The sequence below is a fragment of the Paramisgurnus dabryanus genome, chromosome 13, assembly GCF_030506205.2.
Source record: "Paramisgurnus dabryanus chromosome 13, PD_genome_1.1, whole genome shotgun sequence".
NCBI lineage: Eukaryota > Metazoa > Chordata > Actinopteri > Cypriniformes > Cobitidae > Paramisgurnus > Paramisgurnus dabryanus.
In genome coordinates, this window is record NC_133349.1 from 5,415,770 (window position 1) to 5,431,165 (window position 15,396).

General features: G+C 37.5%; 1 protein-coding gene across 4 annotated transcripts in view; it reads right to left on the reverse strand.

Annotated features, from left to right (window-relative positions):
• otud7b (OTU deubiquitinase 7B) overlaps positions 1 to 15,396 on the reverse strand; it is a 52,820-nt gene that overhangs the window by 14,060 nt on the left and 23,364 nt on the right. For 2 of the 4 annotated variants that reach the window (XM_065298832.2, XM_065298829.2), the window contains exons 2-8: positions 9,637 to 9,817; positions 4,546 to 4,716; positions 4,092 to 4,316; positions 3,758 to 3,859; positions 1,568 to 1,695; positions 452 to 558; positions 212 to 339 (exon numbers count right to left, since the gene is read on the reverse strand). In XM_065298832.2, the coding sequence (XP_065154904.1) occupies positions 212 to 339; positions 452 to 558; positions 1,568 to 1,695; positions 3,758 to 3,859; positions 4,092 to 4,316; positions 4,546 to 4,716; positions 9,637 to 9,721 (946 nt within the window). In that variant the 5' untranslated portion in view covers positions 9,722 to 9,817. Of the gene's footprint in view, positions 1 to 211; positions 340 to 451; positions 559 to 1,567; positions 1,696 to 3,757; positions 3,860 to 4,091; positions 4,320 to 4,545; positions 4,717 to 9,636; positions 9,818 to 15,396 lie in introns of all 4 variants that reach the window. The other 2 variants (XM_065298831.2, XM_065298828.2) reach the window with 1 other exon arrangement.

Sequence of the window (15,396 nt, forward strand, 5' to 3'; positions counted from 1 at the left end):
CACTAACTTGTTTTCTTTTATTCCTTCAAGTAGACTAAAGTAGTGAAGTAATAGAGGAAATACTGAATAAGGGTACAAAGTTGATTTTGGACATAGCCATGGTTCATAAATAAAATTTCTATATTTAAATGATTACAGTTATGATTGGCTTTTAGGAGGAAGGGAGTTTACTGGTAGGGATTTATCATAAATGTAAGTTTATATTTTTTACCTTCTCCTCCAGAGTCCCGCAGCATGGTGTCGGCCACCACCACTATGGGCCTGTGGAGAACATGGGCCAGAACGAACACGTGAAACTCCTCTAGACTCTCGTATACCGGCTCTTCTTGTGACTCGGCGCTGAACAAAACATAGATCACAGCATGAGCAAAACACAACCGAAATTTTGGTTTGCTCTTCAGTTATGAGCCTTGGGTCACATGAAGGTATAAAAGTCCACTTCAAAACACACCCATTGGTGCCATTGGTGCTGTAGTGTATTCTGGGTTCGCTGGATGCCAGCTTCAACAGTTCATTCCACTCCTTCTGCCATTCCTCTTCTGTGTACACCAAACCCGACTGCAAACAAATCACAATAAATTAGGTCACCATTTGAGACAAATAACTTTTCTACAAAGTTAAATGGCAACACAAAAGCTTGCACATATTGGTTATCAACCGATATTAAAGTCTCCCCTTTACTCCCTTGCTCGTCCGGATTTTAATAAAGCTCGGTGGGTATAGATTTGTGGTGTTAAGCCCACTAGTCGGGGGCGGGACTTCAGTCCTTAAAAGGGCGTCACTGCATCCATTTCCTAAAAACATTCGCCGTCCCGTGCATTTTTCTCGTTCTCCCTAAACCGAACTGTGCAGAGTCTGTCACTGGGATGACGTATCTTCAATACGTATATGTATGTGTGTGTGTATGTATGTATGTATGTATAAGTATATATATATATATATATATGTATGTTTGTTTATATGTACATGTGTATACATATGAATGGCCCCTACGCTAATTGGGTTTTGTTTTTCTTTCTTCATGTCTCGTCCTCGTCTCCGAGGACACTTGAGACAAACAGACCCAGTTCCGGTAAATGTGAAAGTTGGCACACCTCTGACTCACCGGCAGACCGTCAACGTGATGCCCAGCTGATGCATGACCAACGACCACCAGCAGAACCCGCTTTACCTCCGCCTAATCTCCTTAATCGTTTCAATGTATATATAAATATATCTCCCAAGGGTTTTTTCCTCCTAAGACTTTTTTTTTACTTCCCCTGCTGAGTCTGGGGTTTTTTTTCTCATAGGGGGTTTTTCAACCCGGGGAGACAGCCTTCTTGGGCTTTACTTAGCACCCTCTTCTTTACGTTACATTAGCAATACGCAGGCTTATAATGTTGATTCATAGCCGCAGCAAATTTAGCTGCTATCGTGTATTATGTTGTGCTATCTGTCGTTTTTTTTAAGCTTTCCACTGCTTCTATTACTGTAAAGCTGCTTTGAAACAATCACAAATTGTGAAAAGCGCTATATAAATAAAATTGAATTGAATTGAATTGAATTGAATATTAAGTCAGATAAACACCTCTTTGTTCTGCATGGTTTGTTGCCATCTCCATCTGCGCTTTAAAGCCTCCCTCTCCTGCCCATGATCCATCAGTGCATAGAGAGACTTACGCAGCATTAGGTCCCGATCATGGAAGCCCCACATACCTGTACAACAATGTTCAACATTTAAAAAAGCAATAACTAAAAAACTCTTAAAGGTGGAGTTCAACCAAAAATGAAACTCCTTTCATTTAACTCTACTTGGTCACCATTCACCTTTCAAAAGAATTAAACAGCTATGTTTCTCGGAAGAAGTAATACAGGTTGAAGGACAGATAAATAATGATTTTTTGCATTTTGGGTAAACTGTACCTTAAAGGGCCCATATTATGCAAAATCCACTTTTACAAGTTGTTTGGACATAAATGTGTGTTGGCAGTGTGTAAACCCAACAACCCTACATCTCCTTTTTTTAAATGGGACCTATCATAAAAATCTGACTTTTTCCATGTTTAACACTCTGGGGTCGACGCCGGCGCCGCTAACTCTTTATTTTTCAATCACTCCGCAAAGAGACTTAAATTACTCTGCTGATTTTGGACATATAGATATGATTTATACATCATTTAAAACGTTAAAGTGTCTTGTTTTTTCTGTCCACTCCCAATAAAAACAGAATGATGCACGTTTTGTTCTCTCTCCCTCAGTGAAGTCCTTTCAAAAACGCGTCAGAAAAATTAACTGTAACTTAACGAATACTTGTCATAGAAACAAAAGATACATGTCTACATAATGCTTGGAATGTCTGCTTTTATATGATGTATGTGAGATCGAAAACAAATATTGTAATTCGTTGTTAACTGTATTAGAAGAGGGAGATGTACCGTCTTTCTCCTGTTACTGCATTATCTATAATGAGCCACGCCCCGCCTCATATTTGACACACTTTGTATTAAGACGCATCTAAACAAATCTAAAACCTTGTTTATTCTCGTATGTCTCTGCACAGTAAGTTTATGTAACGCAGGATCACGCATGGGAAGGCATTTCTTTTGTGTTGCTTTCACAAACAAACAAACACGTAACAATAATGGCATCTTACATTCCTGTCTAAAGGCTCATCATGCAGCTCATTATGCAAGTGTTTTGTTCTTCAGCTGTCAATCACAGATTATTCAAGAGCTTCCAGCCTCCTTGCATATTGCCTTCCTAACCAAAAAGTGACTTTGAAATTGTAAATCAATATATTGTTTTATGTGAATGAGTAAGCAGAACAACGATAGTGTTGTGGCTTTTAATTTCTTTCTATTAATTACCGATTTGTAAACTTCTGTATATTGTTCTTTTTATAAATATACTATTTGTATTAAATCTATATTCATTTAGTTGAATCGAGTATAAAATTTACCCAAGAATCATAATCAAAAATCGAACCAATTTGATTGCGAATCGAAATCCATAAATCTGGAACATCTGAATCGATACCCAGCCCTACTTCACATACGTACTCTGGTGACACCAAATATTTATTTGACATCTTAAAAAAGTCTTGTGAAATGTCCCATTTAATCCCTATTAAACCAAAGCAGTCTCATTTGACATGCTCTGATTCTCTGGTTAATGTGAGGTCACACTGATATAGCCCCACCCATGGCCACTGACTGATTGGTTAATTTGACCAAAAAGATTTTCTAAATGTGTTTGTTAGCACGTTGGATCGCGAATGCGAGTAAAAGATAATATTGTCTCAGATTGGATTCATAGGAATCAGGTCCATTTTAAACCAAAAGTGCTCACTGTCTGTTTAGTAAGGAAGTGAGGAGCAGTAGCTCATTTGCATTTAAAAAGGTTCACTTTTTTGCACCCACCCAATTATCATCCAAAGGGGCCTTTTGGATGATATAAAAGAAATGATCTGCGGGGTATTTTGAGCTGAAACTTTACAGACACATGCAAGACACACCTGAGACTTATATTGCATCTTGTAAAAATATGCATAATACGTCCCCTTTAAATGATAGGTGATGTTCCCTATCAGAACGAATTATTCTACACAGCAATGAGATTTGAGTGATCTGCTTGCCAGATGTTTGGACACTATTTGCACCTGTATTTAGGGCTGTCCGCTTGTGAACTGATCATCCGAGGTGAATGTTAACGCCCAGTGTAAATAGCGTCATGACCAGCACCTTTATAACAATCAAAATGATTCAGTTTTTACACTTACCCAAAGAGGCTGCATGTAACAGACAGTTCCCATCTCCACTAGTAGCCAGTGGCAATAAGCTCTGACTGGCAGTACCCAAACGAGTCCACCAATTAAGCCGCCCTATTAAAAGAAAGTCAATGACAATATTTCAAAAATCTTTCTACATCTCTGTTCCAAAACTAAGTGAGCTGCCTACAAAGGCAGCATTTTAAGGCACCATCATCTCGCTCCTGATCAAATACGTAGGAAGCATGATTAAGCAAAATTCAAGATGGCAGCCATATTTAATCATAAAACTCTCAATATTTTGTTCATGTAAATCTATTAAATATTTTTATAACAAAAGACTTACCAGCCTGCTCCAATGCCACCATCATCGACTGCTCGATAAGGTCTCTCTCGATGAAGCCGCGGAAGTCATCTCTATAGACGGTAAGATCGGGCAGCTGGAAGGTGCAGAGCGGCGTGTCTAGCAGAGGCTCGTTGACGCCACCCGTACTGGATACATGCGAACGGGCCAGGGAGACGATGGTGGAGCTGGCGTGAGAAATCCCTCTCGAAAGTCTCTTCTCTGTGGCTGCTGCCATGACACATATTCAAATTACTGGAGAACTTTTAAACTACAAACAGGTGACCTATTACTTAGTAGACCTACACCTGTCCGCCTTCCACTTCTTTTGATTCGAAAAACAACAAGTCAGGTGAGAGTGGGCGAGGCTTAAAATTACATCATATAACACTAATGTCAAAGTTCGAGTAAATCATTTACATAAACCATAAAACTGAAAATTAAATACTTTCTCTACCTTGCACGACGTCATCCTGGCGATGCAAGAGCGGACGTGGTGTTCGTGCCATCTCCTTTTCAATGCTTGGGTAATCTCTGTCCTCCGTAAAGGTGCATGACAGGTTACCGGCGTGAACTTGTCTCAGCTGCTCAAAGTCACTCAGGGCAGCTGTGAGGTCCCAGTTCTTGCCTGTGAGGTATGAAGCGTGTACAAGAAAATAAGGTCATTTTCCACCCAGTGCTGCTCAAGTGTTTAAACGTTAACCAAACGTCGATACGTACAGCAAAGGTCAATGACACACTCCCCTACGTTTGTCTGTGTAAACACTGGGGTGTTCAGCGCAAACTGACTGTCAAGAGTGCATACTGCAGAACTACTGTATATATTTATAACCCATTCTCTTATCAGCATGGTGTTGCTAGGCAACATGCGCTGGTTTCTTAAGGCTTTACCGTACTGCGCACATTCATATAGACACTAAGGCCGCTGGTTTTTGAACTCCTGCAGTCAGTTGATCATAAAGCAATCACAGAAGATAGGAGTTATGAGCACAGATACTTTAACAAAATGTAGAGTTATTCTACATTGTATATGATATTGTATTATATACAATAATAAAAAGGTTTTAGACAGAGATATATTTTTGCTGTGGTCGATAACTTACAAGTGTTGTCTATCAATACCAGGTGGAATATTGAATAAATGTAAAATGACTTTTTACTTTTAACTTTAAACATAAGTAGTGAATTTTTACTTTTGACCCTGTCAGATAACGTATAACACACACGTGGGTCAAAAGTAACACAACAGAACAAGATAGATTTTTGTGTTACACTTGTTTTTAGTAAATATACATGGCTTTGACCTTGTTTATATGTAACTGCAAACATATATTGTCATATATCTTTGCAAAAAAAACATTTGAATTTTACATTTCAGTTCCATCAAATGTTTTAAAATCAACCGGACAGCACAAACTTGAATTGTTAATTTTTTTCAACAGTATGAACACTATAAAATTAAATCAAATTAGAATAATATAAATTTTTAACATATACAACAGTATGAGCAGCGGGACAAAAGTAACAAGTGTTACTTTGGTCCTGACAGGAACTCCTGACATTTAAACCTGATTTAATTTAATTCTGAAAAACTCTGAGAAAGCAAGCTTCAGGATGTGTTAGAGCACTAAATAAACTGTAGATTGATAAGTATTGTTACACATGAAACCAGAAACACTACGCATTATAAGGAAAAAATACCGCTTTAGGAATTTACTTAGCTTTCTGGACCTACACGCGCAAAACGGTCAGCTCTGTAAAAGGTTGTGTGGTAAAGATGCCCTTATAGTTTGGAATGCAAATGTAATCAGGGTTTTAAGAAAATCGCTTTGTTACTTTTGTCCCGCGTTAATTCGCCCTAGTTCTCCCCTAATACATAATGAAGAATTTGGTTCCAAAACGATAAACGCCATTAAAAAAACAAAAATGAGTTACTGCCAAAATCAGTATTATTTCAGGTCAGTATTTAAAAGTAAATTCTTAATTTTACGCAAAATACAATATCCGCCGTGTTATTCTGTCATCTTCTCTTTTTCCCAAAATGCAATAAACGACACTTCTTTTCTACAGAATGCAATAAAACCCCTCCACAAATTACAGCCACCATTTCACGCATTGTAAACAAACAATGGCGGTGCGTTGAGTACACAGAATCCTACTTTTCCTTATCTCGTACTTCGTGATCAACAAACAAACAAACAAAAACTAAATAATACATTTGATGGCATTGATAAACCTGTGGTGGTTTTCTGTGATGGGAAAGAAACGTAAGCCATCAACAAACAAACAACAACAAAATAATACATTTGATGACATTGATAAACTTGTGGTGGTTTTCTTTGACGGGAAAGAAACGTAAGCCATCAACATCTAATAATTTACGTGAGAGGCACTCGAGAGCCGGTTGCTTGTTCTCACGACAGCATCAAGCTTCTGTCATGCTAACACATTGACCCCAGGGGATCTTATGAAAAACGTTCCATTATTTTACACAAAGTCAACGAAAATCGAGCAGGACCAAAACATTTTACAGCTGATCGCTGTGAAAAATGTTAAGCGACGACATCAAGTACAACCGCAGCAATGACAGTGTTCTTAATATGACAAAGCAAATGTTTTTATTAATGCCATTAATGTTTATTTTTTTAATCGGTGTATACCACTGTTCAACTAAGTGAATATAACTTGGCAAAGATGAATGCACATTATAGATAGATTCAATAAATTTAAAGCATTTTGAAACTTATCATGGATGTATTGCATTTTGTGGTAAAATTATTCGTTTTTATAATAAATCTTTGAAAATCAAGTTATGGATTTGAATTTTTTATGTTTTAATAACCTAAAGATGCTATGTGAATTTGTAACAGAAAATAGTGGTTTTCATCTTGTCACTTTCTTGATATAAAAAACACGTTTTTACCTAAATTTGTCAAATGGATTTATTGCTTTTTGGAACCAAACTCTTCATATACACCATCATACTTAAAGGTGGAGTGTGTACATTTTAGCGCCATCCAACGTTGAGATTGCAACCAACAGCTCACCCCTCAATTCTAAAATGCAAATGGTAGCAGGGCTGCCAACTTTTGAGTTGGAACACCCAGGGGATCGGCGCATATCTGCGTGTTTACTGTAGCACTTCGCCTCATGAAACAATAAGTTAGAAACCTTTTTGGGGTTATGTTTCCAGCCGCGCTGAAAAAGCGTTCTGATGGAGTACTGGTAGCGCAGATTGATACTTTTTCGCAACCTTCGAGTGACCAAGAGAGAACAGCCGTTTCTCAATCCGAAGGCTGCATCCTCCGAAGGGTCGCATATGAAGGCTGCATGTCATCAAGCCTGGCTTATTATTTTCAGACATTTGCAAGTCATGAGCATATTACAACAATGTTTGATTAACAAACAATAATGGTCAACTTTATAATTGTTATTATGTATGCAGCTTGCAAATGCGACCTCTGGAGGCTACAGTCTTCGGATTGAGAAACGGCCAATATCTTGCCTCATTCCACCCCCAAGCCAGCGGGTCTTCACTGATATCAGTTGCCATCTCTTGCAAATAGGGCATTAACTCCGCATCTGCTGGCTGTTTGCGTTAACACGAACCTGAAGACTTCTCATTGGGTGAGATTGTACTTTATATTTTTCATAATTTGTGACGTGCACACTACCGTAGGGTGCACTTCCCGACAGGTCTGCTTTTCATCCAGACCTTGACGCTTTGTGTGTTCGACTTGACATCAGAGTACCACGAAAGCAAAGGTAGAGGCGGACCATTTTGTAACATTTCGACTTGTTCTCATGGTACTCTGATGTCCTCGCTGCCAAAATTTCTGCGCAGAGACACATTAAGTTAAATGCTCTTTTACTCTTTGCAGCAAAGTACCAGCAACACGAGAACTGGTGGCACGCAAAAGAAAGTGAAGGTATGCTAAAATATAAAAGTGTCAGTACTGGTTTAGCTACTTGCATCGTGTGTTGCTCTTTCCCATCGTGCAGCCGCACACTCGCTCTGTAGTTTGTAGATGGCGCTCCGGCGTTTGTAAACAATAACTCCACCTTCTTTGATTTGATTGGCCATTGCATCATTTTGACAAGCGCTTTCATATGCTGATTAAGGACTGATAGAGATAGGCGTTTTACAGTATTTACAGTTAGGTATATTAACACTCAATGGGTATTTCAATGGTGCGCATGAGCCTGCGTGAGAAAATGGATGTGTGGCGTGAGAGCGTGAGAATGGGGTCAATTGCGTGAATCTCACGGTTAATGCGTGAGAATTGGCAGCCCTAGTCGCCACAGGACAAACATGTTATCGTCTGAGACAACGTAGAGACTAAATTTGCTCTTTTGAACAGTTTGTCCATTTAGGGCTACTGTAAAAACATGACAGCGATTTTTATGTAAGGGGACCCATGGTGTATGAAGATTAAAATGGCTTATTCTAAGGTAATAAAAACAATACAGTACATTATGCAAGGTCTTTATACACCACTGATAATATAGTTATGTATATTATACTGCATTTATTTCAAAAGATACTTCTAAAAGTTACACCATACACCTTTAAAATTCCAGTGTACTGTGGGAGGGACACTGCATTATTTGACAGAAACTTAAATCAAATACAGCAAAACATGTCTCACATTTTTGTAAAGCTGAAATTCTTGTAATTCAAATTATGTAAACCATTATAAGATACAATCAACACAGCAGGTACAATGTGTGTCCTTTTAGGCATTTTTTAAGCCTTTTTCAGGAATTTTAAGGGGTTAAGTTATATTACTTGATTTGTTTATCTTTTGTTTTCAACCTGAGTCTTAAAATGTAAAGTTGTTTTTGCGATGATTCAAGACTTTGAATCATCTTATGGGCAGTTCCATGCTAATTTCAACCTTCTTATAAAAAGTTTTTACCCATACTGATATCTTAGATGTCATTATTTTGTGGTTTAATTACTAATGCCAAATCTCTGTTCAAGTTTTAAAGAATTTTGTTATTATTTTCGATAATTAAGTAAGTGTTAATTTCAGAAATATTGAATCCATAAATAAATCCAAAATATTATTTGTTTTTGAAGAGCCATCATTTCTTTATTTGTAGGGTATTCATTCACAGAATTCCTACAAAGTATGTTGTCACCCAAAAACTTGTATCCGTTTTTTGTCCCTCATCTAAACTAGAAAACTCATATATATTTTTCTGGTGTGTGAACTCTATCATTAAGGGTTTAGGGAAATAAAGACCAATACCTTGGTAATGAATGCATTCTCTGTTAATTTGTGTTTCAACTTATGATCGCTAAGGTCACATCCATAATGCTGTAATTACACTTACAATAATAATTCCGAATAATTATTAATAATTACAATATTTTTAGAATATAACTTTATCATGAAATATACAATTAGAGTTATAAGAATTTGACCATACGGTCTGCTCCTACCCGTTACTACTTAAAGACATATGCATTTCTGAACCCAAAGGCAAAGAATAACAAGCACGAGCAAAGGGCAATACGGAGAACAGGATGGCGCCAGCTCACCCTCAAGCAGGTCTCTGGCCAGTCCAGGTTCAGCTCCAGTAGAACGGACAAAGTCGGACAGGACTGCGTCCATATCCAAAGTCATGTGATCATGAATTTACGGTGCAGACGGGGACATTAGGACAGAGAAAAAACTGGAGAACAATTCTCCCCTACTGCAAAAGCAACGTTTTGGCCACACCTAGACAGAAAGAAAGTGAGAGAGAGAGAGAGAGCAAGAGAGAGAGAGAGAGAGAAAATCATTAGAGAGCCCATGCTCAAGTTTTGGCTTAGTGCATCATATTGGTGCACATTACTGGAGATGTGTTGACTCCAGCAGTCACATGTCTTTCCTGTGACCTCTGCTGTGGAGCTCAGATGAAAATTCAACCCTTTCATTTGCATGATGGAGAATCTGCTTAAAAACATTCTGTCATACCAAGTTGTGTAGTTTAAATTTACTCATAAACAAACAAACAACACATACAAAATAAACAATGTATAATATGTGCCCGAGTGCATTCAGTTAATATCATTATATCATTTTTGACAAAGGTGGCATTTAACGACTTTTGCATCTGAGCTCCTTAAAGGGAACATTCACCCAAAAATGAAAATAATGTCATTAATGACTCAGCCTCATGTTGTTCCAAACTCGTAAGACATCCAGTCATCTTCGGAACACAGTTTAAGATGTTTTAGATTTAGTCCGAAAGCTTTTGATCCTTCATTGAAAATCTATGCACGGTATACTGTCCATGTCCAGAAAGATAATAAAAACATCATCAAAGTAGTCCATGTGACATCAGTGGGTCAGTTAAAATGTATTGAAGCATCGAAAATACATTTTGGTCCAAAAATAACAAAAATTACAACTTTATTCAGCATTGTCTTCTCTTCTGCATCTATTGTGAAGCGCATGCGTGAGACTAAAGTCACATGACTGCAGTGAGGCGGATGGCGTACGACACAACTGACGTGTTATCTGGTGCACCCCAGCAGTTTTTTTGTGCGCCCAGGCTTCGTTTACAGTCTGACGGTGCATTCACACGGGGCGTCAGTGTTAATGCTTCCCATTCACTTTTAATGGGTGATGTCATGCGTTGCCGAACTGAATTGTGGATCCGTCGGCGCCGCGTCAGTGCCGTTGCTCGCGGCAGAAGTTGAACATTTCTCAACTTTTCAAGTGGCAACGCGTGTGTCAGCCAATCAGATCGCCTTATGCAAATAACCTAGGCAGAGCCAGCCAATTACGTTTATGGAACAACAATGCATGTATAGCGGCCACTGTGATTGGCTGTTGGCCATGCTTCAGACAAGCCTTCCGTTAAGCGTTAAAGCTTACCCGGGTGTGAATGTACCGTGAGGGAGACGTACGCAATCAATTTAAAAAAAAAACATAGCAAACATGTCTGAGGATAACATGTCATCCGCGTCACTACAGTCACATAACTTTACTAAGTCATGCACATGCGCTTCACAACAGATCCGGAAGAGGAGACAATGCTGAATAAAGACGTAATTTTTGTTATTTTTGGACCAAAATGTATTTCCGATGCTTCAACATATTCTAACTGACCCACTAATGTCACATGGACTACTTTGATGATGTTTTTATTACCTTTCTGGACATGGACAGTAGAGCCCGACCGATATGCATTTTTTGGGGCCGATGCCGATACAGATATTAGGGAGTAAAAAAACACCGATAACGATATATCGGCCGATATTCTTTATGTGTATATTATAGTACAGTACACATATACTACAGTATATTATACTACAGCAGGCTACTGTACATATAATACACTATATACATTAACAGAATATACTATATATAAATACTTTTTTGCAATGATCACTCACAAATGTGGTGATCAAACACTTAAAATGACGTGACAAAGATATGTAATATAGGCAGGTGTGTTTTACAAGTTAACCAAAAACTTTATTATCCAAAATGATTCTGATATAAGTGCACAAAACAGTAAACTTGACTAATTATAAATAACTTTAAAACACAAACAAAACAAAATACATATAACTTTAATGATTGTCAGTTTTGACGAGAATAATGTTATATTGGGCTTATTTTGAAAATGGAAACTTATAAAGTCATTGTTTATTTGCTTTACAGTAAGTTATGTACTTCACAAATTAATTAGAAACTTACTGTTAAGACGACAATGCTTTACTGACAACATACTGATGTAGGCTTATGTTTAATGTACTGCACAACGTTTTTATAACACGAACCAACAGTGTTCTGCCGGTACTTTAAACTAGGGATGGCGAAAACGAAAAATTTTCTTGACCGGCCACCGAGCCTCATTAGCCGGTTGAAACCGGTTAACCGATAGGCCTATTAGTTTAAAATATGCTATGCTATTTAAAATAACAGCCATTTCTAGGTATGTGACAAAATGACGTAATACGCACGAGCGCTTTGTTCCCACGGCTGTGTTCCAAGCAGGTATTCAGCGCCAGACACGTTGGTGACTTAGGAAATCTGTCATATCTTTGCTTTGTGAATACCTCTAAACCCCATATACTAGTGACATAAATTACTTCCTCACGTTGATTCTCACGTTCGAATTTCCAAGACAGCTGTCGTAAGAAGAAAGTTATAAGCGAAGCAAAATTTCTCTCGTGTTTGGCATTGAAATCCTCTATGAAGGCGAGTATTTTTTGTTTCAAACCAAATACTTTTGATAGAATATACATTTAACTTGAATTAGGTGAAGTTTGGGATTGATTGTAACATTCGCATGTGCTTTTTTAAGATCCGCAAGTGACGTTGTTGTCAAAAGCAGAATCGCCCATTCAATCATATTGGCTTCCAAAACTTCTCCGCTTCATCAATCCGTGCAGTATTTTTCAAAGTAATCATACAGAACGAAGGATTAGACTCTCTAGATTACATTATTGGCATAATTTTGTCAAACATATAAATAAATACATGCATGCAACATGCATGCATTTATTGATTTATGAATGATAAATAACATAATCATCAATGAATGTATTAATAATATCTGACAATTTAAATTGCTCGCCAGCATTATTAGTCAATTAAGAAATATTAAAGAAACAATGAAATGTTTCTTTAATATATAAAAATACAGCAATTTTATTTGAGAAGGCTTTGATTTCATATGGAAAGATATGCGTGGATTGATGCTCTCGGTTTCATTAATTAGTGGTTAATCAGAAATAATACAATTCTTATACCTTTTAAAAAGATGTCATCTTAATCTTGTTGGGCTTTTAATTACCTACAATGTGGTGTTTGAATTATGCAAATAGACCAAGAAATGAGGAAGTTATGATATTTTAAAGTGTTTGGTCAAGCGGAAGAGGTCACAGTTTTTCATAGTTTTATCGTTTTAATTGGGTACAAAAATGCCCCCTAATTTTCGAGATAAAAAATTCCATAACTTTCTTAATAATTATCAGATTTTAATAATTTAAAAACCATGTTAAAGTTCTTTTTATTATCTATCATATGGTTATAATTATATATGAATTTTCTAGTATTTATATTTTTTGTCACATACCTACCATTTCGAGCCGCGCCTGCAATTTCGCAACTTGCATCTCTCTGCGCTCTGCCTCCGGCTCACACACACACACAGACCTCACAACACTTTTTAAATCCCCTACAGCGTGAAACATAAGTACCGCAAACGCGGCGCCGTGCTTAGTTTCGAAATAGTTTAGGTACTAGGTGATCGCGTTGAACTTGAAAATAAAGGCGTTTGTGAAGCTCATTTGAAAATTGCCGCTGCTCATTTAAGAAAATGACAGCTCAGAAGAGACTGCGCTTTAGTTTGGGGTAGTAATAATAAAGACATAGGATGATCATCATCACCTTTTCTGTTACCACTGAAATATAGATGTAATGTATTTCCAAATCTAAACCCATCTTATGCGGAATGTTGCCTAATAGACTGCAACACGATAAAACCAATGGATTAAACGGGCACCTTCAGAATGTGTAAAAGACGCACGGGCCAAAGCAGGTCTCGCACTGTGTTTGTTCTAGAACAAATGCAGCAAAGATATTTAATGCTTGTATGAGGCATATAGGCCTACGCTGAGTTTTATTTATTTATGATGAGGTGCGTTCTAATTAACAATGCAATGCAAGTGAACGCGCAGTGCCAGCGCCTTCATGCACGGACCGGTAATTATATACTCTGCTATATTTGCTTTTTATTTATTAAATACATGCATTTGGTTGATGAAACATTTATTAAAATTAAGATACAATTTATACAAAACGAAATTCACTTTAAAGAAATGCTTTCTACAAAGCAAAACTTAATAAAGTGGTAAAAATCATGGCTGTGGATTTACAGAAACAAAACTTACTCTGCACTTTACTGTTAGCCTAAAAGACATAAATGTTAATAATTTGGAACACTACCAGGAGAGACTTTAATTTTAATTATTTTATTGCTGTATTTTATTTACTATTCGAATAAAGGAATTTATAAAAAAATAGCCTGTAGCATTTACTTTTCGCAAACCTTGTGAGCCTGCGAAACCAAACGCAGTGACCTCCCGCCAAATGTTTTTTATTGGTTTATAAAGTACAAACAGACCAGTTATGAAAAACTGAGTGTGAGAGATTTGTTCACTTCACACAAAATGATCTTGGAAAGAAAGAGATGACTAACTGTAGTAGGGTTTAGTCCACTGTCTATAATAGCCTAATTTACAGATCCCTTTTTTTAACCGACAACCGACAACTTTGACCGGTTAACGTTGATACGGTCAACCATCGGTCAAACGGTCATCGGTTAACATCCCTACTTTAAACTTTTATAAAACTAAAGCGTCTGCTCTTCGCCTCTTTAATTTAGCGAGGGTGTAAAGTTGCGCAAGCTTATTTAATCAATTGCTTTGAAATGAGCATGTTCAGTAACAACACAAGCAGCTGTACTCCCACAGACTGCGCGTCAGTTTAAGCATGTCCTTTCTCCGCCTCGCGTCATTTCTTCCTCTTGCGTTTTAAACAACTCGCAAGTGGACAAAAGAGACGGATTAAAAACACCAAATGGAAACCGGAATGTGTCTTTCTCGCCCACTTATAATCCAATCGACCAAAGCGCGTCTTAATACCAGGTGTAAAATGTTGTGAAGAAACCGCGTGACTGCCACCACCTGAACTGAGGGACTGACTGTAGTGAAGGGGGTGGGGATTGGCTGGTGTCACTACAGTGAGTGACCTGGGTCACCATTAGCAACCAGTAGGGCGCACTCTGCTGGACAAACAAGTACTTACATCTTTCAAAAGCATTTAATGTCTTCTGTAAGGAACGTTCATATCGGCTTCATATCTGCGGCTTATACACCGATACAGATATATCTGCGACAGGCTCATATCGGCCGATAAAATCGGCAAAACGATAAATCGGTCGGGCTCTAATGGACAGTATACCGTCCATAGATTTTTAATGAAGCTCTCGGACTAAATATAAAACATCTTAAACTGTGTTCTGAAGCTTGGAATGTGTTTGGACATGAGGGTGAGTCATTAATGACATTATTTTTATTTTTGGGTGACCTATCCCTTTAATTTTATCTCACAGTATATTTTAGAGCTGCAACTATCGACTATTTTTTCAACCGATTAATCTATCGATTATTTTTTCGATTAATCGAATAGTCTAATGATTTTTTTATACATATAATTCCCCAACACATAATAAATGTAACATCTGCCATTAACGCCAACATTTTATTTAAGCATTTTCTTAATTAAACAAACACACA